The 25,918-nt window shown below is 46.6% G+C and overlaps 3 protein-coding genes across 19 annotated transcripts in view; 1 reads left to right on the forward strand and 2 right to left on the reverse strand.

Moving 5' to 3' along the window:
* The window catches only part of MPHOSPH9 (M-phase phosphoprotein 9), a 25,240-nt gene extending 14,494 nt beyond the window's left edge, over nt 1-10,746 (reverse strand). For 2 of the 7 annotated variants that reach the window (XM_087880382.1, XM_087880385.1), the window contains exons 1-11: nt 10,608-10,746; nt 7,614-7,692; nt 7,241-7,373; nt 6,795-6,939; nt 5,850-5,939; nt 3,462-3,979; nt 2,860-2,962; nt 2,468-2,567; nt 1,957-2,060; nt 1,000-1,122; nt 87-529 (exon numbers count right to left, since the gene is read on the reverse strand). In XM_087880382.1, coding sequence (XP_087736508.1) covers nt 87-529; nt 1,000-1,122; nt 1,957-2,060; nt 2,468-2,567; nt 2,860-2,962; nt 3,462-3,979; nt 5,850-5,939; nt 6,795-6,939; nt 7,241-7,344 — 1,730 coding nt within the window. In that variant the 5' untranslated portion in view covers nt 7,345-7,373; nt 7,614-7,692; nt 10,608-10,746. Of the gene's footprint in view, nt 1-86; nt 530-999; nt 1,123-1,956; nt 2,061-2,467; nt 2,568-2,859; nt 2,963-3,461; nt 3,980-5,849; nt 5,940-6,794; nt 6,943-7,240; nt 7,374-7,613; nt 7,693-9,173; nt 9,349-10,607 lie in introns of those variants that run through there. The other 5 variants (XM_034428707.3, XM_087880384.1, XM_034428706.2 and 2 more) reach the window with 4 other exon arrangements.
* Nucleotides 1-14,283, forward strand: part of MTRFR (mitochondrial translation release factor in rescue) — a 14,571-nt gene extending 288 nt beyond the window's left edge. Inside the window, exons 1-4 of one of the 8 annotated variants that reach the window (XM_087880389.1) lie at nt 9,261-9,393; nt 11,687-11,779; nt 12,215-12,522; nt 13,406-14,283. In XM_087880389.1, the coding sequence (XP_087736515.1) occupies nt 12,244-12,522; nt 13,406-13,627 (501 nt within the window). In that variant the 5' untranslated portion in view covers nt 9,261-9,393; nt 11,687-11,779; nt 12,215-12,243 and the 3' untranslated portion in view covers nt 13,628-14,283. Of the gene's footprint in view, nt 1-9,260; nt 11,586-11,686; nt 11,816-12,214; nt 12,523-13,405 lie in introns of those variants that run through there. The other 7 variants (XM_087880388.1, XM_034428711.3, XM_034428710.3 and 4 more) reach the window with 7 other exon arrangements.
* CDK2AP1 (cyclin dependent kinase 2 associated protein 1) lies at nt 14,230-24,477 on the reverse strand. 4 transcript variants are annotated; one of them, XM_060691886.2, is made up of 4 exons: nt 24,083-24,477; nt 18,096-18,193; nt 16,781-16,907; nt 14,230-15,351 (listed from the first exon to the last, which is right to left on the reverse strand). In XM_060691886.2, exons 1-4 carry the CDS (start codon nt 24,105-24,107, stop codon nt 15,284-15,286), a joined length of 318 nt encoding a protein of 105 aa, XP_060547869.1. In that variant the 5' UTR covers nt 24,108-24,477; the 3' UTR covers nt 14,230-15,283. The 4 variants fall into 4 exon arrangements, with proteins under 4 accessions (XP_060547869.1, XP_060547868.1, XP_034262945.1 ...); XM_060691885.2 differs by having other exon boundaries at nt 16,781-16,910; nt 24,083-24,361; XM_034407054.3 differs by lacking the exon at nt 24,083-24,477 and adding an exon at nt 19,196-19,367 and having other exon boundaries at nt 16,781-16,910.
* Nucleotides 24,478-25,918: the final 1,441 nt, after the last annotated feature.

Raw genomic sequence — 25,918 nt, forward strand, 5'->3', positions numbered from 1 at the left:
GCCTGAGGAAACCCCTTAAGAGTTTTGATTGAGTTGGGTCTGTTACTTGGAATCCTGACAGCAACATTCTGAATGGGTGATCTTACTTTGACAGCACCAGAGGATCTTCTATGCAAGCAACGGAAAGTTCGTGCTGCGTCAAACGATGATCATCCGACGGAATCGGGGACCGGGCCTCGGAAGACGGCGTGAGGGTTAAGTTGTCGTTGTCCTCCATGTCTAAAATCTCACGGTTCCGATGAGGAGAGCTGGCGATGTTGGTTGCGTTCTGAAACTCACAACCGCCCCAGGGATCGACGTGCAAGGCTGCTGAACGAGAGGCGTATCGGGGAGACTCGGAGGAGCGAGGGGACACCACGGTGCTCGTGTGAGAAAACGAATCGGCCTCCGAACGAAGGGAAAAAGCGGGACCCGCCATGGAATCTGGAGAAAACGGTGCCGGGTCTGGGCTGGCGTAGAACCTGGGCAAAGGCCGCCCGGCGTTCAGCTCGCCTGGTTTCATGTGGAGCGTTGGGTCGAGGGTGAGGATCTGTGAAAGGAACATCAGGGTGATTAGAGTTAAAAATAAGACAAGACCCAGTTAAGGGTAAATTAGTTGCTTTGGCATAAAGAGATGATGCGTTGTGGCCCGCTGGCCACACCCATTGGCACCGCTCAGGTGACCCCCAAGGACACAGAAAAAGCTCCAAGTGGCCTCAACGACCCTCTAAAAAGAATACCAAAGACCAGCTGTCTGCAAGAAGCAGAAATCCTTTGCTTCCCCACCATTCAGTCAGAACTGAAGATGCTTCTTGGATGAGAAGCGAAACGTCTTCAAGGAAAAACAAAGAAAGTTCAGTGGCCTCTGGAAAAAAAGACCTTTGGGAAAATCAGCTAACAGACTGATCCCAATTAGGAACCGGAGAGATTCAAACTGTTCGGGAGGCCGGACAGTTGTTAAGTATAAGAAAGGAGGGACATTTTCAAGGCAACAGGCAGACGTAAAGGACAAGTTATTACCTCTGGGGGATGAGTTGAGTGCAGGGGGGCGAAATTCCACTCTACAAGTTGCTTATTTTCCTTCTGTTTCTTATGATAAATATCCTTTAAGGATGTAAGCTTCAGCTCGTCACTGGAAGACAGCTAAGAGGAAAGAATTCAGACTGAGAGTTTAAGCATTTATTTAATATAATGATGGACTATATTTTTAGATGGGAAGCTATTCTCCAAAGCACCGGAGGGCAGGACAAGAAACAATGGGTGGAAATTAATCAAGGAGAGAAGCAGCTTAAAACTAAGGAGAAATTTCCTGACAGTGAGAACAATTAACCAGTGGAACAACTTGCCACTAGAAGTTGTGAATGCTCTAACACTGGAAGTTTTTAGGAAGATGTTGGATAGCCATTTGTCTGAAGTGCCAAAGCAGGGGGTTGGACTAGAAGACCTCCAAGGTCCCTTCCAACTCTCTTATTCTATTCTATTCGAAATATAATGTGTTGGGAAGAGGGGCAAGTAGAATAACTCTAGGAACAGGGACATCCAGTCACTGTAAGTCAGTGTTTCTCTACTTGGCAACTATAAGATGGGTGAACTTCAACTCTCAGAATTCCCCAGCCAGCACCCATCTTAAGTTGCCACGGTAGGTAGAGAAATATTGCTATATGGAAAAAGTAGAGCTCAGAACCCAAAGCAGCTTAATGCCATAAGGGGAGAGCAGAATTGGTCGTCACACATTAGAATAGAATAAAATAACAGAGTTGGAAGGGACTTTGGAGGTCTTCTAGTCCAACCCCCTGCTCAGGCAGGAAACCCTACACCACTTCAGACAAAATGGTTATCCAACCTCTTCTTAAAAAGACATTGTCAGCCTTCACATGTTAAACAATGAGCAAGCAGCGCCAGCCAATAGAAGGGGAGGAGAGACGGAAAATTCAGCAAAAGAGGGGAAAAAAAACACCCTGCAGAAGGTAGCAATACCTGTTCTGAGGAGTCCTTCGTTGAGAACGTAGAAAATTCATTTCCTAAATTCTTAGGCAACGCTTGATACATTTCCTTCTCGTCTAATCTCCAATAGGTCAGACCTGCGGGATAAAACAGGCATCTCGAAACGGATTTAAGGATAACAAAGAGCCGGGATGTCAATTTTGAAAGAAAAATATACGATTGAGGTAAAAGTTTGGTGGTGCTTTTGGTTTTTAATTTTTGTGATGGGTTTGTTTTAATATGGCTGTACACCGCTCTGAGTCCTTCGGGAGAAGGGCGGTATAGAAATGTGATCAAATCAAATCAAATCAAATCAAGCACTTATTTCAGGGTTCAAAAAAATATAAGACAGGGTCTTATTTTCGGGGAAACACGGTATTTCAAAAGACACCACTGAAAATAAGGAGGAAGGCTAGTCAAGCTAATAAAACAATCCCCATAGTTCCAAATTTACCATACTTACAAGAGGTACAGACAGAGGAATGAATTTTGGAAGCTACTGTACCTGAAGAAAGAGAGACTAAAGAATTTTGGCTTCCATTTTGCTGATTGAGGTAAAACGGTGTGGTTGATGGCACGGCAGCAGCAGCAGCGATGGTATTGGCCTGTAATCGGACAAAACGGGGAAGAGAAAAATCAGGGATTTATCGGTCGTTGAAGTCCACAAGTCTTAAAAGTTGCCAAGCTTGGAGGCCCGTGGCTTTAGGGCATAATCTTGGACCACAGCTAGATTAACCTCTTTAGAACTTTTAAGGGCTAACTGGGCAGTGCAATCCTAGAGCACCAACATGCTGGCTGGGAAATTCTGGGAATCAAAATCCACGCGGCTTGAAGTTGTTGTGTGTTTTCATTCACTGCCGCCGGCCCGTTTCATTTGGATTTCGGCAACTCTCTTACACTGTCAACGGTTTGCTCTTTTCCCGGCTCGGTCTCTTCTTCCACGCTTGTTTTTTTCAGGTGGTTTTGTTTCGTCTTTTGAGCCCAGGAGGTTAAAGGTTTGCTGTCGAAAAAGAAAACCGAGACACGGCAAATAAAAATAATTGATTGAGCGCTGCAATTTATATATATATATTTTTTCTGGATGGTGACAGTAAAAACAGAAGGTCCAGCTACCTTTGCAAACTGCAATGGATTTCTTAGAGCAGTGTTTCAAGCTTGGCAACATTAAGAGGGGTGGACTTCAGCTCCCAGGATTCCCCATCCAGCATGGCTAGCTAGGAGTTGAAGTCCCTTCCCGCTTGAAGCTTGCTGTCTGAGGAATTCTGGGAGCTGAAGTCCACCCATCTTAAAGCACGCAGGCTGACGGATTCTGGGAGTTGAAGTCCCTCCCCTCTTGAAGCTTGCTGGCTGGGGAATTCTGGGCGTTGAAGTCCACCCATCTTAAAGTTGCTAAGGCTGAGAAACAGTACATTAGAATAAAAAGCCAAATTTTAAAGCTGGTAACCCATCCTCTAGTTTTAAAGAAGAACCTAGCAAATTGAATAGTATCGGTCCCTTACCCATTTGGTTCCTCAGGTTGACCTTCGTGAATCTGATGCTCAAACTGAGCGGGAACGTCGCCATCCTTCTCCTTCAGAGGTGGAAAATGCCCGATTGTGGTTTGAGAGCCTTCTCTTTTGTCCCGAATGCTGGCCACAGCGACATCCTCCGTTGCTGGTGCTGGATGGTTCGGCCGTTTGGTCATTGTCTCTGAGTTTCCCATGCAGGCCGGCAGGTCATCGCATTTGCTGGGACTGAGTTCCGCAGTAGATAACGTCCCATATCCGCTGCTTATTGAAACACTGTTTGTAAGGCCCTCCCGGTGCATGGTGGAAGCTTCTGCCCGGTGGTCAGCATGGCCGGGATGGAACTGACTGGTAAAGAGCTCATTTTCTTCAAAAGCGTTGGCCTTCAACCCCATCGGACTTCCTAGCGACGGGCGGCCGTCTGAAAGTCTGACGGAAGAGGCCTGTTTGGCACACGAGCACACACTCTGGGTTTGCAGTTTCCCCAAGCGTCTGATTTCATTTTGTATGTTCTGGAAAGAAGAAGGAGAAGAAGGAGAAGGAGAAAGAGAAGGAGGAGAGAAGGAGAAGGAGAGGAGGAGGAGGAGAGGAGAGGAGGAGGAGGAGAGAAGGAGAGGAGGAGGAAGAGGAGGAGAGAAAGAGAAGGAGGAGGAGACAAGGAGAAAAGGAGAAGGAGGAGAGAAGGAGAAGGAGAGGAGGAGAAAAAGAGAAGGAGAGAAGGAGGAGGAGGAGAGGAGGAGAAGGAGAGTAGGAGAAGGAGGAGGAGAGAAGGAAAGGAGGAGGAGAAGGAGGAGAGAAGGAGAAGGAGGAGAGGAGAGGAGAGGAGAAGGAGAGAAGGAGGAGGAAGAGAGAAAGAGAAGGAGAAGGAGGAGGAGAGAAGGAGAGGAGGAGGAGGAGGAGAGAAGGAGAAAAGGAGGAGGAGGAGAGAAGGACGAGGAGAGAAGGAGAAGGAGGAGGAGGAGAGAAGGAGAAGGAGGAGGGGAGAAGGAGGAGGAGGAGAGAAGGAAAGGGAGGAAAGAGAAGGAGAGGAGGAGAATAGGAGGAGGAGGAAGACAAGAAGATCAAAACTTTCATTAAAAATCAAACCTTTTAATCAAATAGGCAGCATTTGATCGACTGCACGAGAAGAGTCACGTTTTCAGTCACGTCCATAGGCCATTTTCACATACACACACACACAACATGCCGAAATATGTTATGGTAGACGAATGAATACTTAGAAATTTGTTCGACATCTCTTTTTGCAACACATGCATGGAAGCATTCACGGGGCTTGGCCGAGACAAAATCAGAGCCCACCCAACAAATTTTGCATGGAAATATAAAAGGGAAAAGAACTATCAATCTTAGTGGCCTTAAATGAAAGAAGACAATTCGAGTGTTGGGCTGGGCTGGCTTGCTTCTCTCAACGAAGAATGACAAGTTAGAAACTTTTTCCCTATTAAACCACAACTAACGCCGTTATTTCACGACAAACTCAAGACATAAAAGCACCACAACGAATCGGACACGGACAAAGTTTGAGAATTAAGCCAAAAAACACTTCAGTCAATGCTCCGGTTTGGTACAGGCAGTGTTTTTGTGCACCGGCATTCCTTCCAGACAATTTTCCGAACATCAAACGGCAGGAAATATTATTGGGTGAGTAGTCTCACTTCTTCAATGCAACAGGCAGCCTCAGACATGTACGTACAGGTGAGTATTCTGTGAGTATGAATGGCAAAAAAGTCACCCGGAAATAAAAAAAGAAAAAAAAGAAAAGAAAAAAGACCAATGTACGAAGGGAAAAAGAGAACGGTAAAACAACAATACCTCTGTATATTTGTTTCAATTTCAGGAAGAGTTGGTTTACTATTAGTGGAGAGGGTCATCAGGAAAGGTAAGGGAGAAACAGTTACCAAAAAGGATGTAAATATTAAAATGCACCAAATACACATAGACCAAATCAGTGGTGAAATCCAATTTTTTTTACTACCGGTTCTGTGGGTGAGGTTTGGTGCAAGTCCCATTGGACTTGCAAGGCAATGGGATGCACCTGCGTGAAGAACATGGCGGCGACGAACATGGCGGGCGGGGCAAGCGAGCGGCAACCGGAGGACCGGTTCAGGGGCGTGGCCAGATGGCCATCGCTACCAGTTCGGCAACCTTGGCCAAATTTCCGCCAACAATTCGCACGAACCGGCTGAATACCACCTCTGGATACCATACATACCTCCCTGCCAACCAAGGAGCTATTTTAGGCATTTGATAAAATTACAGTAAACAGCATTCCCCATCCTTATCGGTTATCCCCAACTCCCTAGCAATTCCCAGCTCACGTTCTCCAGAGCCAGACCTTCGGCATATAAAAAGGCACAAAGTAAACGAAACGAAACGACTTACGTGGATTTGATGACAGAATACTTTTTGCTGTGTGACTATCTGTTCTTGGCACTGCCTCTCCACCAGGCTGAACAAATGTAGCCACCTGGTCTATGGGAAAATAGAAGATTCAGCAAAGGAAATAAAACGGTTTCTTCCTTGATGGGTTATAAATTCTATTGGCCCACATCTAGCTTGGCGATTGGTTGAACTCTGATACAACAGAGGATTTCCTATTTTTGTCTTGAACCTGTTATCTGATACCTGTATTTGGTCTGAGACCTGAACAGAAGCAAAAAGAATCTGAAGACAGAAAGAAAATAAACAACCCCTCCCCCCAAATCTGAACTCTAGAGAATTCTAGAGTTTTAGCAAGACATTTTAAGATTTCAAACCTCAACACTTGGAAACAACACATATTAGAATAGTATAGAATAACAGAGTTTGGAGGTCTTCTAGTCCAACCTCCTGCTTAGGCAGGAAACCCTACACCACTTCAGATAAATGCTTATCCAACCTCTTCTTAAAATTTTCCAGTGTTGGAGCAGTCACAACTTCTGGAAGCAAGTTCTTCCGCTGATTAATTGTTCTAACTCTCAGGAAATTTCTCCTTAGTTACAGGTTGCTTCTCTCCTTGATTAGTTTCCACCCATTGCTTCTTGTCCTGCCCTCAGGTGCTTTGGAGAATAGCTTGACTCCCTCTTCTTTGTGGCAACCCCTGAGATACTGGAAGACTGCTATCATGTCTCCCCTAGTCCTTTTCATTAAACTAGACATACCCAGTTCCTGCAACCGTTCGTTTTCACATTTATCTTTTTATCATTGTGTAAGTTGCCCAGAGTCGCTTTTAATGGTGAGATGGGCGACGTGTAAATTTAATACATAAATTAAACTTAGGAAGGTGAAGTGAGGCTGTTGTTCAAAATCACTGAGAAACGTACGTGGAAAGACTGCTGTGTTACATACCTCACAATTCTTCAGTATTTCGGGGTCACAGCTGCTTTGAGCATCTTGCATCGATGAAGCCAACAAATGAACCTCTTCAGTTATTGCAGAAGGACCAACTTTGCCTGAGAAATTGGAGACGTCATCCGGCCGGAACAAAGGACTGCTTCTGTCAAACAAATAAAAATATGAATTATTTATTTACTGAAACTCGGCTGGGCTTCACTGACAACCCCTTTCTTGCTCCAAAGGCAACCACGGAAAATCCGCAGGATTTTTCTCAGATCTTTGAGTGGATTTTGTTAACTTGGTTAAAATAAATGACTTATCAGTCATCAGCAAGTTCTTGGACAAACTTAGGCCAGAGTATGCTAAATATTGAAATTTGCTTTTCTGTTTGTAAAATTGGATTCTGAAAACACGATTAGAAATTAGGAAGCATGACATTGGTTAAATTTCCCACTAACCTCTTGTCACTTAGGTTATACTCAATCAAGTTGTGAGCGTTCTTAGCATCGGTGTCCACTGATGGTGCTTCTTGCTTTGGTTTCACCAATCCCAGGTTTTCCATATTTCATGCTTGCAAAGATTGTGATTATCCTTAAAAAATTTATACATGTATAAATTAGTTTGCTTTGATCAAATAATTCAGCAAGGAAAGTAAGTATGGCTGCTATTGTTGTTTTAAAATGCATTTAAAATCTATAAAAAACAGATTCATTGCTTGGTCTGATCTCACCACTGCATCGTTGGGTCCAGCCAATATTTAGAAACACTTATTTTTTATTAACACGTATACTGAGTGTGGTTTCTTGGGCACCAGAAGACCATTCTACTTGCCTTATATATCCACAACATTCCAGACAAATGCTCTTTTACTGCTGCTGTTTCATCCAGGTGGCTAAATCCAGAATAAACTCTGCAATATGAACAAAGAAAAGACAGCTGGGAAGCTTTTACAAAGCAAAAAAAGAAGTTATCCATTTCCCAGTATACATCATATGCTTGACCTATTTCTTCTGAACCACAGTTCTGTGTGCATGAATTATTTGTAGAAGACCTTAATTTATTAATGCAGCATTCTTAAAATTTTACCCTCCAAAACAGATTGAACGTGATCTTTTAAAAATGCAATTAAATGTAGGCACAATAATTAAACACAAATATAGTGTGTGTGTGTGTGTGTATATATATATATATATATATATATATATATATATATACAGATACACACACACATATATATATATACACACACACACATATATGATTAAGGATATAATATATATCTTAAATTTCTCTCCTTTTTCAACTCAAAAGAGTTTAAGAAGTGCATATTCAAACAGGATCAGAGACAGCTGTACATAAGAGATAAACACTTGCCAATTCAGTTTGAAATATAAATGGAAGGAACATATTCAATTTTATATATTATATTTCTTCCCCCAGACTTTGGGTTAGGTGTGTGTTCTCTATAGTATTGTATATTTTTCATTTCGGTCTATCTCCCCTGTTACAGCCAACTTTTTAAAATCGGCTGTTTAATTCTCGAATTTAGACCTAGCGACATATAACCCAAATACATTAAAGGGGAGATGTTATTTATTGTCTTTTGATGAAACAGTGAGGAAGTCGCTTTTCTTCACTAGCAAGGAGAAAATTGCAACCAACGGTGTGCAAAACAATCTCCTAATTTTTTATCCATCTGGGAAATGAACCCCACCAACTTGATTCACCACTACCTAGTTTTTCTTCTTTATCAATGTTTCTAATCGAAAATATACCAAATAAAGGTATATTTATTTATCCTATTTATTTTTGATATTTTAGATTTATCTACCCAACTCCTGCTTTTCTGCTGAGTTTTTCACTGTATCTGAAAGGATACATTAAAAACAAATTAAAATTAAAAAAAAAATTAAATTAAAAAAAAAACCACACACAAAAATCAATAATAATAACAAGAAACAACATCTGTCTATCCCAAAACCTGGAGAAATACTTGATAGGTGGATTAAAAATACCAAATCCTACGTAAACAACCGGCTGGCAGCGCAAAAGAACCCTAATAACAATATTAAATTTACACCCAGAGCGAATCCCAGCAACTCTTGAGCTCCTTTAGAACCTTCTCAAGAACCCTGCAAGGTAGGCCAGCCTGGCATCCCGCCCTTATTTACTGGCTTCGAGCCCGACCTTTTAACGAGCCCCACCCCTCACCCCTTATTGGACGAGGCTGGAGTATAAACATCCAGAGCGGCCAGGCATTGGATGACCCGCCTGTCAGTCGAAGAAGTGGGGGCGTGGCAGGGGAAGGAAATGAGGTCGCCCCGCCCTCCCGTCAGAAGAAGCTGTCCGGTCCTCGTAAAGGGGATTCCGCCTCCGCCGTCCCTCGCTTACCTCCCCGGCGGCCCCGGCTGGCCTTCCGCGCCGCTCCCGTCAGGCGAAAGCCGAGCCGGGGGAGAAGGCCGAGCCGCCAACCGTCTCCTCCGTCCCGCCGTTGGCGGTTGAGATTCGAAGAAGCGGTTTCAAGACAGGACGCCAAAGGCTCGCGAGGCGGCTGCGCCGATTGGCTGTCTCCCGAGCCGCCGCGCGACGCGATTGGCCGGCGAGTCGGAGGGTGGGCGCAGAATCGAGGACGCTATTGGCCCCGTGGGGGGCGGGGAGACACTCTATCTCTCGCTTAGGTCAACGAGTGAGGAACGGGACGGGGGGCTTGCGGGGGAAAGAGCCTCTCTGGGATTGGCTCCTTCGGGGCTCAGCCATTGGAGGGGCGCTGAGGAAGGCGGGGCGCATGCGCAGCAGCGTCGGGGCTGAGGCCTAGTCGTAGTTGAGTTACCCCGAAGGTAAGTTTGGGAAGCCCTCCGCAAGGAGAGATGGGCCGTCCCGTGAAAACCTTCTCCCTCCCCTCCGACATAGAAGCTGCTCGTTGTGTCTATTTCCCACCTTCTCTTCGGCCTTTTCTCTCCATCCTAAACGCACAACAACAGCCCTGCGAGGTAGGACAGGCGGGCAGAATGAGAGCCAGACGAGGGAGGTGGGGTGGGGGTGGGGAGAATAAGGATTTGAACCCACTTTTCTCCACTTCCAACCCAATATGGGACTGCTCTGATTTGTAGCTGGAGAGGAAAAGAGAGCCCTTCCCCCCCCCAAAAAAGGGGGGGCACACTTTGCAAAGCCCAGATCCAGGAGAGGAAAAAAAAAAAAGGAAGAGCATCAGAAGCCTGAAAAGATCTCCAGATCTGCCACTCAAGCAAACACGGCTACTACAAGGTTACTCTCGACTTACAACAGCTCATTTAGTGACCGGACAAAGTTACAACGTCACTGGGGGAAAATATACGGCTTGAGGACCGATTTTCCCACTTGCAACCGTTGCGGCATCCCCGCGTGATCACGTGATCAAAATACAGACACTCACTCAGCAACCGCTTCGTACTTACGACGATTGCAACGTCCTGGGTGGTCACGTTTTGCGGCGAGCAAAGTCAGCGGTGGAAGACCAGATTCACTTAACAACCGTGTTTCTAATGGAACACCTGCAACGATTCGCTTAACAACAGTGGCAAGTGTGGTCGCTGCATGGAGCAAAACTCACTTAACAAAAGATCTCACTTAGCAACATAAATGTTGGGTTCGGTTGTGGTCGTAAGTCGAGGACTGCCTGTAATCTGTTTCAGCCCAGTTACACCACCTTTATGTGAAGATTGAGCACGTGTTTTTTTAAAAAAAAACAAACAAACTTTTTAGGGGGTGCCCTTGCTTATTCCCACGTCCGTATCTCTGCTTTTAATCAACTGGATTTAAAGAGGAGGAACTGGGTTTGCTTCTTACCATGATGGAAGGTGGCCAGGCTGCATTTCCTTTGGCAGTTGGTTGCAATGCAGTGGTCCGAGCCGGTTCTGCAGTGATGCAGCCTTTTTCTCTCTCTTTCCCCCTTCCCCACCCCATCCCATTTATTCCCTTGGCAACTGAAGTGGCAGGCATCGCATTGTGACTTCACTGCAGAGGGTGGGAGATGATAAGTGAAAAAAATTGGCTTTTAAAACTCGTCTACTTTTTCATCTCTTTTATCAAGTCAGTGGTTTGGGGTCCATTTTCCCCCTCCACGAATCTTCTGAAAAAGTTACGCCGCTGGAGTGACAGAACTGTGATAGCTGGCAAAAATGTGCGATTCGGTACCGGCATTGGATCGAATGCTGAACTGGAAATGTTTCGATCAGGGAGCATCTCGGGGAACAATCTATTTTCAATGGCTGATACTTCACCAACGTAATCAAACGGCTTTTTAAAAAGAATTTCAGTCAAGGCCAAGTTAATTCGTTGCTTTCAAACAAAACTGGGAAGATACCGAAACTTCACTTTGGATCGAATTTTGCTTCAGAGTCCATTATACCCGTATTGCTTACGGCGACTTATTTTTGTGTGCTGACTCAAACGTTTTTCTGGTTCCGAGTTTTTAAAAACTAGATTTCTCTTTTAGAGCCACTAGGTCTTGGCAGCCTCTTGGAACCCTGTCAGTTGATCAGCTTAGAGCCATTAATTTGCTCTAAGAATAGTAAGAGGAGAAAAAAGGGAGCAGTGAGCTCGCCCTCCTTTTTTCCCTGCAGCGTGAGTTTGTCCCTTCCCGCTGAGCTGCACACCTGGTGTATTATTTAACACAGAAGGCTTGAGCAGAGCATATGCAGAAATAGAAAAGGGACAGATGGAAGCCAAAGCACTGAACTTCAGCAAATTCTGCTGGGTTGCAGCCAGACAGAGCTGTGCAGGGAGACAGAGGTGCATTTTGGCAGCCATTAAGAAGAGCCCCAGGTACGATATTATTACATGGTGAATTTTCTCAGAAGTAGGTATGGTTAAATCACACCAGACATCATTTTTTTTTAATAGCTGCTGATCTGTTTTTTCTACAGTGCCAGTTCTGCAGTTAACCAGACATTCGGTGTGGCGTGAAGCATCTCAAGGCAAATGCAGATTTGGCTTCTTCTACCAAAGAGACATGGGAGGTCAGAGGCTAAGATACTGAGCTTGTCGATCGAAAGGTCGGTAGTTCAGCGGTTCGAATCCCTAGTGCCGCGTAACGGGATGAGCTCCCGTGACTTGTCCCAGCTTCTGCCAACCTTCGAAAGCACGTAAAAAAAATGCAAGTAGAAAAATAGGGACCACCTTTGGTGGGAAGGGAACAGTGTTCCGTGCGCCTTTGGCATTGAGTCACGCCGGCCACATGATCACAGAGATGTCTTCGGACAGCGCTGGCTCTTCGGCTTTGAAACAGAGATGAGCACCGCCCCCTAGAGTCGGGAACGACTAACACAGATGTGCCAGGGGAACCTTTATCTTGACCAAACTATTAAACCTGCTGTAGGCTATGGTATGTTGACTCAGCCAAACTTCTGGATTTTTTTTCTCTCTAGTTCAGTCTTTCCGTTTCTCTCTTGCAGCTAGAAAAGTCCCTGCCGGTTCCATTTAGATGCCTCCCTCAAATTTATTACGCTTCACTGCCGCTTTGATCCATCGGAGAACCTTCCCTTGGACATCAAAGCTTGGAGGCAAACATCTCTTACTGCGCCACTGTCTTGGACCGTACGTCCTTGGAGCAGGGAAGAAGAGCTGTGCCGAGCTGCTTCCTCTCAACGAAGCCGACTTGGAAGAACAGTTTGTCCGGGGCTCTGGGCCTGGAGGCCAAGCCACCAACAAAACCAACAACTGTGTGGTTCTGAAGCATCTTCCTTCGGGGATTGTCATCAAGGTGAAGGCACTGAGGGTTCTACTTCATTTCCTGGCAGCAGGGCTCCCTTATTTGATCCAGACTTGCTGTGCGTGATCTGAAAGTTACTCGAGGATCTGAAATATAGGGGGCTTCCGGATCTCTTACTGTGAGTAAAAGCCCAATCCAGGTGATCAGAGGAGAACCTTCCCTGTTGTAAGCACAGGAATGATGGGGCGTGGAGTAAATTGTGGTCTGTGTTTGACCAGGAAAACCTTTAGCTCAATCTGCAAGATTTGTGGTCGTATTGAAACTAGTTGTGCAGTGTTTTCTCAACTGTGGCAGCTTGAACATGGGTGGACTTCAGCTCCCAGAATTCTCCAGGGTCTGGCTTCTCTAGAGCCCAGACTCTATGATTGGTAGACCTCAGATGATGTCTGAACTTCAACCACAAGATGGTTGGACTTCAGCTCCCAGAATTCCCCAGGGTCAGGCTTCTCTAGAGTCCAGACACTATGGTTGGTAGACCTCAGAAAATGGGTGGACTTTGGCTTCCAGAATTCCCCAGCCAGCAAGGGAATTCTGGGAATGGACGTCCATCCCTCTTAAGTTGCCACGGTTAAGAAACACTTCTGGATGAAAGCAGTTTTCAACTAGTGGCAGTTAAACCATCTCATCCTGTTCATCCTACTAGAAGCGTTGGTAGAACATGGCCCACGCGCTCATCCTCATCCTAATGGCATTTATGGCTCTCTTTGTGAGCTTTTGCCGGCCTATCCAGTCTTCAGTATTGTTTTTCTCAATTTCTGACCACTGAACGTCTCCTGCCCGAATGCTTTTCTCGAGTAGCACCTATCCCAGCAAAGCTTTCCGGACGAGGCGGCCCGCCTTCTCTAACTCCAGATCCTTTTTTCTTCTTCCCTAGTGCCATCAGACCCGATCCCTCGAGACCAACCGCTCCAAAGCCCGAGAGATCCTTCAGGAGAAAGTGGACGTTTTCTACAAGGGCCAGTCCAGCGTGGTCCTCCAGGAGAAACACGAGTTCCAGAAAAAAAAGGAAGAGAAGAGACGGCAAGCCAAGAAAAACCTGGAGAGGAAGCGGCACTTGAAAGAAATGCTTGGCCTGGAGGGCAAGATAGGAACATAAAGACAGTCTCGGCTGTCCAAAAAAACGGACAACCTACTCTAATCAATGCCTATTTCTTTTAAGAACTCGGCGGTTCAGCAGAAAACAACACAGTACAATCAGTGCTTGAATTATTAGCACGATGGAGTCATTCTCCCCCCCCAAATTTCACTGAGGACAAGAGATCCTAGCAGATGGCAGAGAAGAAAACCCACTCCTCATTTCCCAGGGCCTAGATCGCAGCTTTTTTGGGGGGGGGGGGGTGTCACGTAATTTATTTCTTCTCCTTGCATATTCTTTTCCGGAACTTTAAAAGAACAAACTATACAGGCTTGTTTGCTGCCATTTGGTAATGTGCCAAAAGTTGCATTTCGCTCCCCGAAACGTTAAATCCAGTTGTCGAGTTGATGCGTTCAATCCGTTATCAAAGAAAACTTTGGCATCCCGGCGTTCAATCAGGGAAAAGCTGGATCCCTTTTCTGGAATCCATCCGAATGTACGCTTACTTTCCTTTTCTTAATCGTTTCCATCTCCTCTGTTCGTCCTCGTGTAATAATTTTAATTACTTGTCCAGGCCCAACATCCCTCTCTCCCAACGGCTCGCCACTATTTAACCACAGGAATTACTGAAAATAAGCTTTATTACGTCAAGTAATAAATACATACAAAGAGGCAAAGTTGCAATTTAAATCCAGGGATGGGGGGGGAGAGAATTGTTAATACGGGGCTGAAAATTGGCTGTTTTCTGCTTGGGAGGAAATTGTGCGTTTTTTGGGGGAGATGGTTGGGGAAAACTCATGCAAAGAAAGGGACGTTTTCAGAGAGATTGTTTATGGTCTGTGTGCCAAAAAAATATTATGGCGCTTGAAGGGCAGATGGCAGGCAGGTTTAGAATCCTTCCAGCTTAAAAACAATTCCTGAAATCGTTGGGCTGGGAAGTTAATTTGGGGGTGATTAAGGCAATTTTTCTCCCCCCAAAAAAGAGGCTTACCCTGCAAATCCTAAGAATTTACCTGGGTGCGTTGTGCAGGATTCTGGTGTGTTTGTGGATGTCCACAACTCATCGACGCAAAACCTACTGATGCATTGTATAGAAAAACGCCAGTAATGCAAGGAGGGAGATTTCCGAGAGGGGAACCTGTCCAGCTTTTATTTCAGCCGAGGGATCTCTGGAAAGCTGCAACGGATTCCCTCAACCGGCCCTGAACGCAGACCGGAAAACGATCTTGAGAGGTTTGCGAGTCTGGAAAGCGATGGCAGAAAGTTTGAGAGGGGATGTTGGGTGCAGATGGCAAAATAAATGGGAAAGAAGCAAAGCTTTTGTTGAGCAGACTTTGGGTGGAAAAAGAACAAAAAAAACAGCCCTCTGAACCCATTTCCATTCTTCCAAGGGGTGGGGTTCTTTTTTTTCCTCTTTTTTAATGGATCGATCCAGGATGGTGGCTTGCAGAAAGAATAAGAGTCAAAAGTAAGTTTGTGAAAGGATAGAAACATCTTGAATTGGAGCAGGAATTCAACGGGGGCCCAGCAATCTTCGGCCACCGTTCTCGAAAAGGGGAACTATCATCCCAAATTAGAAAGAAGCTGTGTAGAATTGCCAGTTTGGAAGGATTGGTCTGCATTTTTTTCCAGAGGAACGGGGAAGGGATCACTTGGGAGGCAGGGGCCGAAGGGATCTTAAGATCTTGCATTTCTCTCCGTCTCTGCTAAACATTCTCGGACCAGGCCTCTGGCGTGAATGATACCTGGAAAAATAAATAAAATAGGGTTTTTTTTGTTGTTAAAGATGCTTTTTTGTCTCCCCGAGGTGAGCGAGCAACTTAGCTGCTGACTGGGGAAATAACATCATAAAAGAGCCCAAATTCCAAAGCAAATCATATTTTAACAGCCCGTCTTTTTGTGCAAAGTTCATTTTGGCCTTTGCAGGAATCCTCGACTTAACGACAGTTCCTTTAGTGACCATTCACAGTTATGACGGCCCCGAAAAAAAGTGATGTGCAACCTTTTCCCACGCTTACAACCTCTGCAGCATCCCCATGGGTCACGCGATTAAAATTCAGATGCTTGCCAACTGACTCATACTTACGACTGTTGCTGTGTCCCAGGATCGTATGATCCCCCTTTGCGACTTCCTCACAAGCAACTTTGATTCATTTAACAATGAATTACAGTTACTACCGTGTTTCCCTGAAAATAAGACCCTGTCTCATATTTTTTTGAACCCCAAAATAAGTGCTTGACTTTATTTTCAGGGAGGTCTTATTATTTTGGGGTGCGGGGAGCGAGACGGGGCTCCTCTTGCCGTCTTACCTGATTTTTATCTCTGTCTCCCTAACCCCAACCAGAGGAAATGGCGGGGACCAGCTGCTCGTGCGTTTAAATATTTTCGGGGAGGGCTTATTTTTGGGGAAACACAGTAACTTACCCACTGCTGTGCTTCACTTAACAACAGAGGCAAGGAAGGTTGTAAAAGGAGGCAAAGCTCACTTAATGACAGAGATGTCAGGCTCAATGGCGGCCGTAAGTCGAGGACTTATCTATTTTGAGTCTCCACTTTTGGAATAAATCTCTTTTATTTGTGTAAAATACGGTAGACAAGGCTGTTTTGTCTTTCCTGAATCTGTTTGGGTGTGATCTCTAGAGCAGGGGTCTCCAACCTTGGCAACTTTTAAGCCTGGCGGACTTCAACTCCCAGAATTCCCCAGCCAGCTTTGCTTTGCTGGCTGGGGAATTCTGGGAGTTGAAGTCCGCCAGGCTTAAAAGTTGCCAAGGTTGGAGACCCCTGGTCTAGAAAATAGCCTGCCTTTTGCACTTAAGTCAAGGCGGGTTTTCCGAGACCGTAAACGGCCTCTTTTGTAGTTTGCAGCCAAATGATGTTTGGATTAAATCGATTCCCGCCCACGAGGATGGGCGAACCCTGAAGCTTGTCACCATGGCAACGGAGATCAACCAATGAAAAGGAACAAGGCCGAAACTACTCGGTTGGTTAAGAGAGGCCGACTGCGTTAATTCCCGCCAATCTGCTTCCAAATAGTAAGCCGGCCTCTTTCCGTCGTCGGCTCTACTACCCGTCGCAAATTCAGAACCGGGAGAGGATAAAGCCCGCTTCAACGGCGGTACAAATCCCGAGGACTAGAAACGTCGGCGATTTAAAAGATCTGACCTAAAATTTACCTCGTTTTAGCCTTTCCATGGCACTTTTGCTCCCGGCGTACGTCGGTCTGATTTCTTTTCCTAATTCTTCGATGATGGTCAGGAGTTCTGCGTATTTGCTCTGAGGGACTTGGTTGCTGCCGCTGCCCTGCTGACAGAAAAGGACAGGAAAAACAAACAAACAAACCTCGAATTAAGTCACAAATAAATCCAAAAACCGAGGGTTAACAAAGGAGCAGAACAATAGTCCCCATCTTAACGACCTTTCGCTTAGTGACCAAAGTTACAACGGCCCTGGAAAAAAAGGACCGATTTTCACACTTAACGACTGTTGTAACATCCCCAGGGTCACGGGATCAAAATTACCTCCCTGCGGAGCTGGCCGCAGAGTCGGACAGTGAGGAGGCTGGGGAGGAACATGGGTCAGTCCTGGAGCCTGGGGAAGGCTCAGACGAAGGCTCTGCGTCGGAGGCAGAGAAAGGGCCATCTGGGAGGTACGTGCTGCCTCCGGAGCCTCCAGAGTCGGACCTCAGCGAGGCAGAGGAACGGGGGGAGCCTGTTCCCAGTGCGCACATGCGCAGAGCTGCTGGAAGGCAAGAACAGCTAAAACAAAAGGGACGACTCGGGAGTAGGGCTGGGAGATGATTGGCCTCTCCCATAAGGCTTAAAAGAGGAGCAAAGGCACGTGGCGCCTTTGCAGGAAGCAACGTTGTTCATTCTGTGCAGTTTACAGCCTGAAGCTCCGTTTGATTCTGGACTCCGTGTGCCTTTGCCAATTAGGTCTTTGGCAGTGTGTCAAGGGAGATAAAGGTGAGTGATTATCAGCCTTATCCCGAAGGACTCTTGACAACTATTTGGGGACTCCTCTGTGGATGAACAGAATTCACAGCTGTTAAAATAAAACAGGTTTTTGGGACTCCTCGTGTGTTTTACTGACTCAGGAGGCCTAGATAAGAACAACCCCATCTTCCTTGTGGCAGCCCCTCAAGTATCGGAAGACTGCTATCATGTCCTCCCTAGTCCTTCTCTTCATTAGACTAGACATACCCAGTTCCTACAACCGTTCTTCATATGTTTTAGCCTCCAGATCCCTGATCCTCTTCGTTGCTCTTCTCTTCACCCTTTCTACTCTATTGGAGGCAGAGACCCCTTTAATCACTAGAATAGTAACAAAGAAAATCCTGCCTTTTCCTTCTTGGCAGAATCTCGTAGCATCATCACAATTTCAACCCTCTGCATGACATGAACACGAAAGCAGGATTGACCGACCAAGGGGACTGAACGGTCCCCTGCGTCCATAAAGTTAAAACGGAAAAATCAATTTATTTTTTTTTACCTGCCCTCCTTGCGTGTAGCCTAGAGACGGGGGTCCGTAGTCATTAATCAGATGTCGGTACTGCCCCGAGCCCGCCATACTGGTAGAAGGAGAATGAGCTTTGGAGAGAAATAAACGCAATGGGTAAGATTGGATCCCCAAAGAATTAAGAGATAAATATCAGAGAAAATGCATTATCTATCACTCTGTAGTTTAACAGCGTTATCTAATGCTTAATAGCAACACGGAATTGCAGGCTTAACTCGGAAATAAATGCGAACGCTTCAAGAATGGTCCTTTTTTTGTCTCGGGAAAGAAAACTTTTCCCCCCTTCGCATGGACTTTCCTTGTTCTCCCCAGCTGTGAAATATTAAAAATTGGCGATTTTTCTTCTTGTAACGCTGGCATGATTTGCGAGCTCGGAGTCACTGCTAGGAGGCGGGCAGCCCCAGAAATCCTAAATAAAACTCCTTACGCAAACGAATAATGGGATCGGGCTTCAAAATAATCTAATTTATAGACTCCCCGGCTCAGGGGAAAAAAAAATATGTCTGTCAAACAGGCAATGGAACTCATTCGAGCGCAGGAGAATATCGGGGTCCAGCATGGCAGCAAATATATACATTTTTCTTTCTTTTGGTGGGTGGGTGTCCGCCAGAATATATTTCCATTAAAGTTGGCCACCCAAGGCATCGACTTACTCCGTAAAGCCAATCAAAGGGTGATTTACAGCATGTGCGAAGCGGCTGTTTTGTGGTGGTACACAAATATAAGGGAGGGAGGGGGGGTTTGACGTGAATTCAGGCACCTTGGCCATAAAAAAACGGGTCTCTTTCTCCCAATTGGCGACACCCCTTCCTCATTTCTGGCATGGCTGGCAAGCCAACGCTGGTGACAAATGGGGTGGGTTGGGTGGGGGGGGGGCTTGCCATTGGAAAGGTTGGGGATTATGGGTCCACTCCGAAGCCCAGCTTCGCCCGCCTGCCTGCCTTCTCCAGGAAGGATGAGCCTTCCACTGGCCCCATCTTGCCCTAGAGACTGGCTCCGTATCTCGAGGCTGTGCCACCCACCACCCCTCTTCTCCAACCGCCCCCAAACCGACGATCCGGGGGTCCCTTTACCTGCTCCTTGGCCCTCAAACACGTAGTAGGACATAGCCTCCGGCAGCCAGAGCCTCCTCTGCCGGCAGCAGGCCCCCAGGAACAAAAGGAGAGGGGGGGGGCTCGGACTTGGCTGCGCCACCGCCCCCCCCCAAACGCAATGCAGATGGCCGCCTTTTGCAGCCGTGCCAGCTTCACCCAGCTGGAGGGTGAGGGTGGGTGGTGGTGGAAGGAAAGGCACACAATGCCAGGCTGGCTTGGAAACGGGAAATCTTCGTCAAAGGACATCCAGAGCTCATTTAGCCGAGCCCGGACGCTGGAGGGAGAGTGAGGGAAGCATCGCAAAGAACTGCAAAGAAGTTCGGGGCAATGGATCAACCGATTTGTTTGCAGGGATCTCTTCCCCATCTGGATAGGTTCTGTTCAAGGGGGCCCAGAACCAGCCCAGCCTGAGAACTCAGCTGTTTTTTGGGCCCCGGAGAAGTAGGGGAATACAAAGCTCATCGGTGCCAGAGCCCCTGCCTGGCACTTGGCCACAGGGACAGGCGATGCCAGCTCAAACATTGAATGCATTCAGCTTCAGTCTCCTTTGTCTGCCCGGCTGGCCTTGAGCCAGGGTGCCGGAGTGTGCCCCGTTCACAAAGCAGGCGGAGAAGCTACGATGGAGATGTGGGGGACGGGACACGACACTCTCAACATCCCTCTTCCCACCCCCTGAAAAACACCCTACGGAAGAAACAACATCCCTTTAAAAATAAAAGTAAGAATACAAATAATCATAATCATAGATCCTTGGTTACGACTTGAATTGTTTTTACCAGTCCCAGACTGTGAATCGAACTGAAGATTAAATCAATAATAATAACAACTACACCACCACCACCAGAGGAACTGCAAAAAGCTGCGCTACTCGGAATATCATATATTTTAAGAAGATACTTGATCGATACCTAGGACGCCGGCAGCAACCCGTATCAACCATTAGCACCAGTCAATGGTATTTGTGATGCATTTTTAAATGTACAGTTGACTGAGTTTCATGTTTAATGAATAAAAGATGATGATGATAATAATAGTAATAATATGATGATGAGAAGGAGAAGGAGAAGGAGAAGGAGAAGGAGAAAGAGAAGAAGAAGAAGAAGAAGAAGAAGAAGAAGAAGAAGAAGAAGAAGAAGAAGAAGAAGAAGAAGAAGAAGAAGAAGAAGAAGAAGAAGAAGAAGAAGAAGAAGAAGAAGAAGAAGAAGATACTTAGTTGATCCCTAGGACGCTGGCAGCAACCCGTATCAACCATTAGCACCAGTCAATGGTATTCCTGATACATTTTTAAATGTACAGTTGACTGAGTTTCATGTTTAATGAATAAAAGAATAATAATAATAGATCCTTGGTTACGACTTGAATTGTTTTTACCAGTCCCAGACTGCGAATCAAACTAAAGATTATATCAATCAATCAATCATCATCATCCTCAAAAAGCTACTTGATTGATCCCTAGGATGCTGGCACCAACCCATATCAACCATCAGCGCCACTCAATGATATGTGATAGAAACGTTTTTAAATGTTCAGTTGACTTTGAGTTTCATGTCTAATGAATAAAAGAGATGCTGATAATACCACCCAAAGGGTTGCCTAGACACATGGAAATTTTGAACTGAATATGCTGAAGTAGACCTGAATATCCCAACTTTGCCAAAAAAAAAAAAAAAAACCCACCCCACCTTATTCAGAACTGCTCAGAGGCTAACTTAATACCTCTTAGATCCTTGGTTAGGACTTTGAACCGTTAAGTTTTTACCAGTCCCAGACTGTGAATCGAATTCAAGATTAAGTTAGGTTCTATTTAATTGGGCCAAACTATGTTATAATAATAATTTTAATTAGCAATTTTATGATGTTTTGTGTATCTATATTTTTCTTGACTGTACACCGCCTTGAGTCCTATGGGAGAAAGGCGGTATAGAAATATAATTATTAAATTAATTAATTAAATCTATCATAAGAACAATGAATAAGAATAATGAATAGGAAAGAATAAGAATAAGAAAATAAGAGTAAGAAAATAATAAAAGAAAGCAGCTCGGGTTAAACTGGAATCAACCCAAGCATTTGAAGGAAGATCTTTCTAAATTTCTTTCTTTTTTTTTTTTCCTTTTTTCGCATTGGGGATGATCCTCACGTCTTGGAAAGGAAGGGAACTGGATTTCGGAGGCAGCCTGAGTCATCCTTTCAATGTGGCAGATGGCCTTCCTCCCGCTTCGAAGCCCGTCCAAAACGTCGCAATTACTACACACGCACACGCACACACACACACAAACGCACGGACGTCAAAAAGGCAGGACAAAAGGGAATCTTGTGGAGTGGGTGGCGGGGGGGGGGAAACTCGGCATTCCTGGGCCAGATGTGAAGGAACAGCTGCGGACTCCAAAATCGAAGTCTCGCTTACAAGGACACTTTTTAAGGTCCCACGGGCTCTAGCCTTGTATTTTTATTTTTAGCTGAATTTTCTCAGGGTCATCAGGTTTTGTTTTCCCTCCAGGGATTGAGGGTGCGCCTTTGAAATTTCCCACCGGTAAAACCCGAGGGAGCTGGAATGCAGGGATCTTCAGCATCCTTGAAATCCAAACATCTGGAATAAACCTGTCAAAGAGATGTTCTTTGGGGAGGTGGGCACAAACCTGGGGGCATAGCCACAGGCATTGGCTTTCGGTAGGCCTTTGCCAGCTGTTCCCTCTGAAAAGGCACGGAGGATGCTGGTTTAGGCATTAAGCAAGCCATTATTGGCTTAGCTGTCGTTTACGGAATAAATCACAGCTGGCTGGGAGCACAGAACATCCATTAATCCCCCTACCAAACCTCTATATTATAGTTTAGACAGTGTTTTTCAAACTTTGGCAACTTTTAAAATGTTGGCTGGGGAATTCTGGGAGTTGAAGCCCAAACGTTTTAAAGGATGTTAAGTTTGGGGGAAACCCCCCCACTTCCCACTGGTTTAGCCTATGGTATGAACGAAGGTGCTGCCCGTTAACCAACTTAACCAAACCCAAGTTAGAAACCAAACTTTAGACGAAAACCTGAACCATTTTAGAAAGGGGTTTTTGCAAGCACTCTTTTTAAACCTTTCTCTCTTCAAATACTGGCCTGGCAAAGTTACCCCTTCCTGGTTTTTAACAACCAGAGTCTTGTAACAAGAAACTTTTAATTCAACCTTCTTGCCATTATTTAGAGGCTGAGACTACAATACCTGCTCAATTCTCAGTATACTAGATGATGGATAGATAGATAGATAGATAGATAGATAGATAGATAGATAGATAGGAGAAATATATATTGATAGATTCTACATGAGAGATATATTGATAGACTAATATAGATGACATAGATGATAGATATGAGAAATATAGATTCTACATGACATGATATATTGATAGACTAATATAGATGATAGATGATAGATATATAGATATGAGAAATGTATAGATTCTACATGAGAAATATATTGATAGACTAATATAGATGACAGATATAGATATGAGAAATATATAGATACTGATAGATTCTACATGACAGAGATATAGATATTGATAGACTAATATAGATGATATATATAGATGACAAATATATAGATAGTAATAGATTCTACATGACATAGAGATGATATATTGATAAGACTAATATAGATGACAGATAATGATATAGATATGAGAAATATATACATATTGATAGATTCTACATGAAAGAGATATAGATTGATAGACCAATATAGATGACAGATAGATGATAAATATATAGATATTGATAGATTCTACATGACAGATAGAGATGATATAGCTATCAATAGACTAATATCGATGACAGATAGATGATAGATAAAGAGACAGAAGAGATAAATAGATGACAGAAAGATAGAAGAGAGAGATAGAGAGCAATAAAGGAGGGGGAGAGAGAGGAGACAGATGATAGATAGATTGATTAATTAATGGATGATTGATAGACTGTAGCTAGCTAGAACAGGGCTTCTCTAGGCATCCCGTCTCTATCTCTGTATGACTGAAGTGACCTGGTGGTACCGGAGATGGAGACAGGCAGAGAGGGACTACAATACCCAGAATCCCTGGCAGGCATTGAAAGCCTAGTCCCCAACTTATCTAGGGGAGAGGCCCAATCCATCTTGGGGGGGAGGAGGGTGACTGAAGAAACACCCCCTCCCCCCAAAAAACAGTAACCAAAGTAGAAAGTTTTGCAGAGGAGGGGGTCAAATTAGAGGTGGGGGGGAGGGGGCTGGAAGGGAAAGGAGGGGGCGGACTTTGGAAACCTTTGGATTCCTATGGAGAAAACTTTCCACACTCTTCAGTTGTTTAAGGAGGGGGAGGGAGGGGGGAGGGAAGGGAAGCCCCCCCCCTCCTCAATTCGAAATCCTGCCTTTACTTCTCCTTCCTGGGAGGAGGGGGGGGAGCAAAGCCCACCCAGAGGCTTAATACAAAGGAAAACACCCCCACCCCCCAATCTGGTTCCAAAAGTCCTCCAGCCTCCCCTTTTTTGGGGGTGAAAGACCCCCCCCAAAAGACCCCGCTCCTGGGGTAAAAAGAGAGAGAGAGACTCTGAGCATGTGCAGAGTTGGGTTGGGAAGGGGAGGGGGGCGAGGGTCCCTTGTTCTGCCCCTCCAGCCCCTCCCTCGCCTTCTCCATCCCCCCCCACCCTGCCTTCTGGCTGGCCGCCCCCCCCACCGCATTAAGATGGGTGGGGGGGGTTGAGGGCCGGACAGCCCCCTCCCCAATATCCTCCCCCCCTTCCCAGGCTGGAGAAGCGGCTGGGCGCCCCATCCAAAGTTTGCAAGCGCACAAAGGCGGCGCTGGGGGAGGGGGGGGCTGCTGCAGACCCTCCCCCTCCCCCGCCGCGGCTCACCTGGCCCCAGGGGCTTGTAGGACATGCGGGCGCCGGGAGGCTCCGGGGCCGGCACGCCCGGCGAGGTCCGCGCCACCGCGCCTCCTTGGCTGGCGGGCTGCCTGCGCCGCTGCCGGAGACCCCCGAGGAGGAGGAGGAGGAGGAAGGGGCTAGTGGGGGCACAGCCCCCGGGCCTGGGTCCCTCCGGCCCCGCCGCAGCCGCCCATCCCGCCGCTGCTCTCGCCTGCCCCGCCGCGCTCCCGGCTCGGCCATGCGGGGGAGGAGGAGGAGGAGGGGAAGGAGGGGGCGGGGAAGGGGAGGACGAAGAGGCGGGGAAGAGGAGGAGGGGAAGAAGCAGAAGGAGGGGGAGGAGTAGGAAAAGGAGGGGGTGGGGAAGAGGAGGAAGAGTGAGGAGGAGGAGGAAGAGGAGGGGTGGGGTGGGGAGGATGAGGAAGAAGTGGGGGAAGAAGCAGAAGGAGGGGAGGAGTAGGAAATGAGGAGGGGGTGAGGAAGAGGAGGAGAAAGAGATGGGGAAGAAGAGGAAGAGTGAGGAGGAGGAGGAAGGAAAAGGAGGAGGGGAAGAGGAGGGAGGAGGAGATGGGGAAGAAGAAGAGTGGGGAGGATGAGGATGAGGAAGAAGTGGGGGAAGAAGCAGAAGGAGGGGGAGAAGAGTAGGAAAAGGAGGGCAGGGACGGGGAAGAGTGGGGAGAAGGAGGAAGAGGAGGGGTGGGGAGGATGAGGAAGAAATGGGGGAAGAAGCAGGAGGGGCAGAGTAGGAAAAGGAGGAGGGGGTGGGGAAGTGGAGGAAGGAGGAGATGGGGAAGAGGAGGAAGAGTGGGGAGGAGGAGGAAGAGGAGGGGTGGGGAAGAGGAAGAAGTGGGGGAAGAGGCAGAAGGAGGGGGAGGAGTAGGAAATGAGGAGGGGGTTAGGAAGAGGAGAAGGAGATGGGGAAGAAGAGGAAGAGTGGGGAAGAGGAAGAAGTGGGGGAAGAGGAAGGAAGGGCAGTGGAGGAGGGGAAGGAAAAGGAGGGGGCAGGGAAGAAGGTGGGAAAGAGGAAGAGTGGGGAGGATGAGGAAGAAGTGGGGGAAGAAGCGGAAGGAGGGGGGAGAAGAGGAGAGAGGTAGGAAAAGGAGGAGGGGGTGGGGAAGAGGAGGAAGGAGGAGATGGGGGAAGAAGAGGAGGGATGGGGAAGAGGAAGAAGTGGGGGAAGAGGAAGGAGGGGGAGGAGGAGAGGGGAAGGAAGAAGAGGAAGGAGGCAGTGGGGGGGAGAAGAAGAGTGGGGAGGAGGAGGAAGAGGAGGGGTGGGGAAGAGGAAGAAGTGGGGGAAGAAGCGGAAGGAGAGGGGTAGGAAAAGGAGGGGGCAGGGGCGGGGAAGAAGAGGGGAAGGAAGTGGGGGGAAAGAGGAAGAGTGGGGAGGAGGAAGAGGAAGAGGAAGGGGTGGGAAAGAGGAAGGAGGAGGCAGAAGAGGAGGAAGGAAAAGGAGGAGGGGGCAGGGAAAAGGAAGGAGTGAGAAGTTTGCTAGCATTTTTTCAATGGTGGGAGTGGGAGAGAAGTCTTCCTCTGGGCAAGGAGGGGGGGCTGCTTTTGGGGGGGGGGAACATCTCCTTTGCCATCCTGCTATGTAAAATCTTTTCTTTTCCTTCATCGGTTTCCTCCTTTCCTTCCTTAACTTCTTCCTTTTTTCTCCCCCCCCCCTTTCTTGTTGCAAAGGGAAGGAAACGGCTTGTTTGGGCTACCTGGTGGCAAAGAGAGTTCCAAAAGCAGAAACGCCCAGACTGCATATCTCCAATACTTGCAATGGGTTGCAGGGTGGTAGCAAATGCTTTGCAATGACCCTTTTTTTTTGTTCCGCTTACG

This window comes from Pantherophis guttatus, chromosome 17 (assembly GCF_059756535.1).
Source record: "Pantherophis guttatus breed Tessera chromosome 17, ASM5975653v1, whole genome shotgun sequence".
Taxonomy (NCBI): Eukaryota; Metazoa; Chordata; class Lepidosauria; order Squamata; family Colubridae; genus Pantherophis; species Pantherophis guttatus.

What these genes read in the sequence shown, in the direction of transcription:
- CDK2AP1 (XM_034407054.3), bottom strand. Translation starts at nt 19,229, where the DNA reads ATGTCCTACTACGTGTTTGAGGGCCAAGGAGCAG. An exon ending in GTTTGAGGGCCAAGGAGCAG is followed by an intron (nt 18,194 to 19,195) that starts GTAAAGGGACCC and finishes TTCTCTCCAAAG; the next exon opens with CTCATTCTCCTTCTACCAGT. An exon ending in GCTACACGCAAGGAGGGCAG is followed by an intron (nt 16,911 to 18,095) that starts GTAAAAAAAAAT and finishes CTTTTCTGTCAG; the next exon opens with CAGGGCAGCGGCAGCAACCA.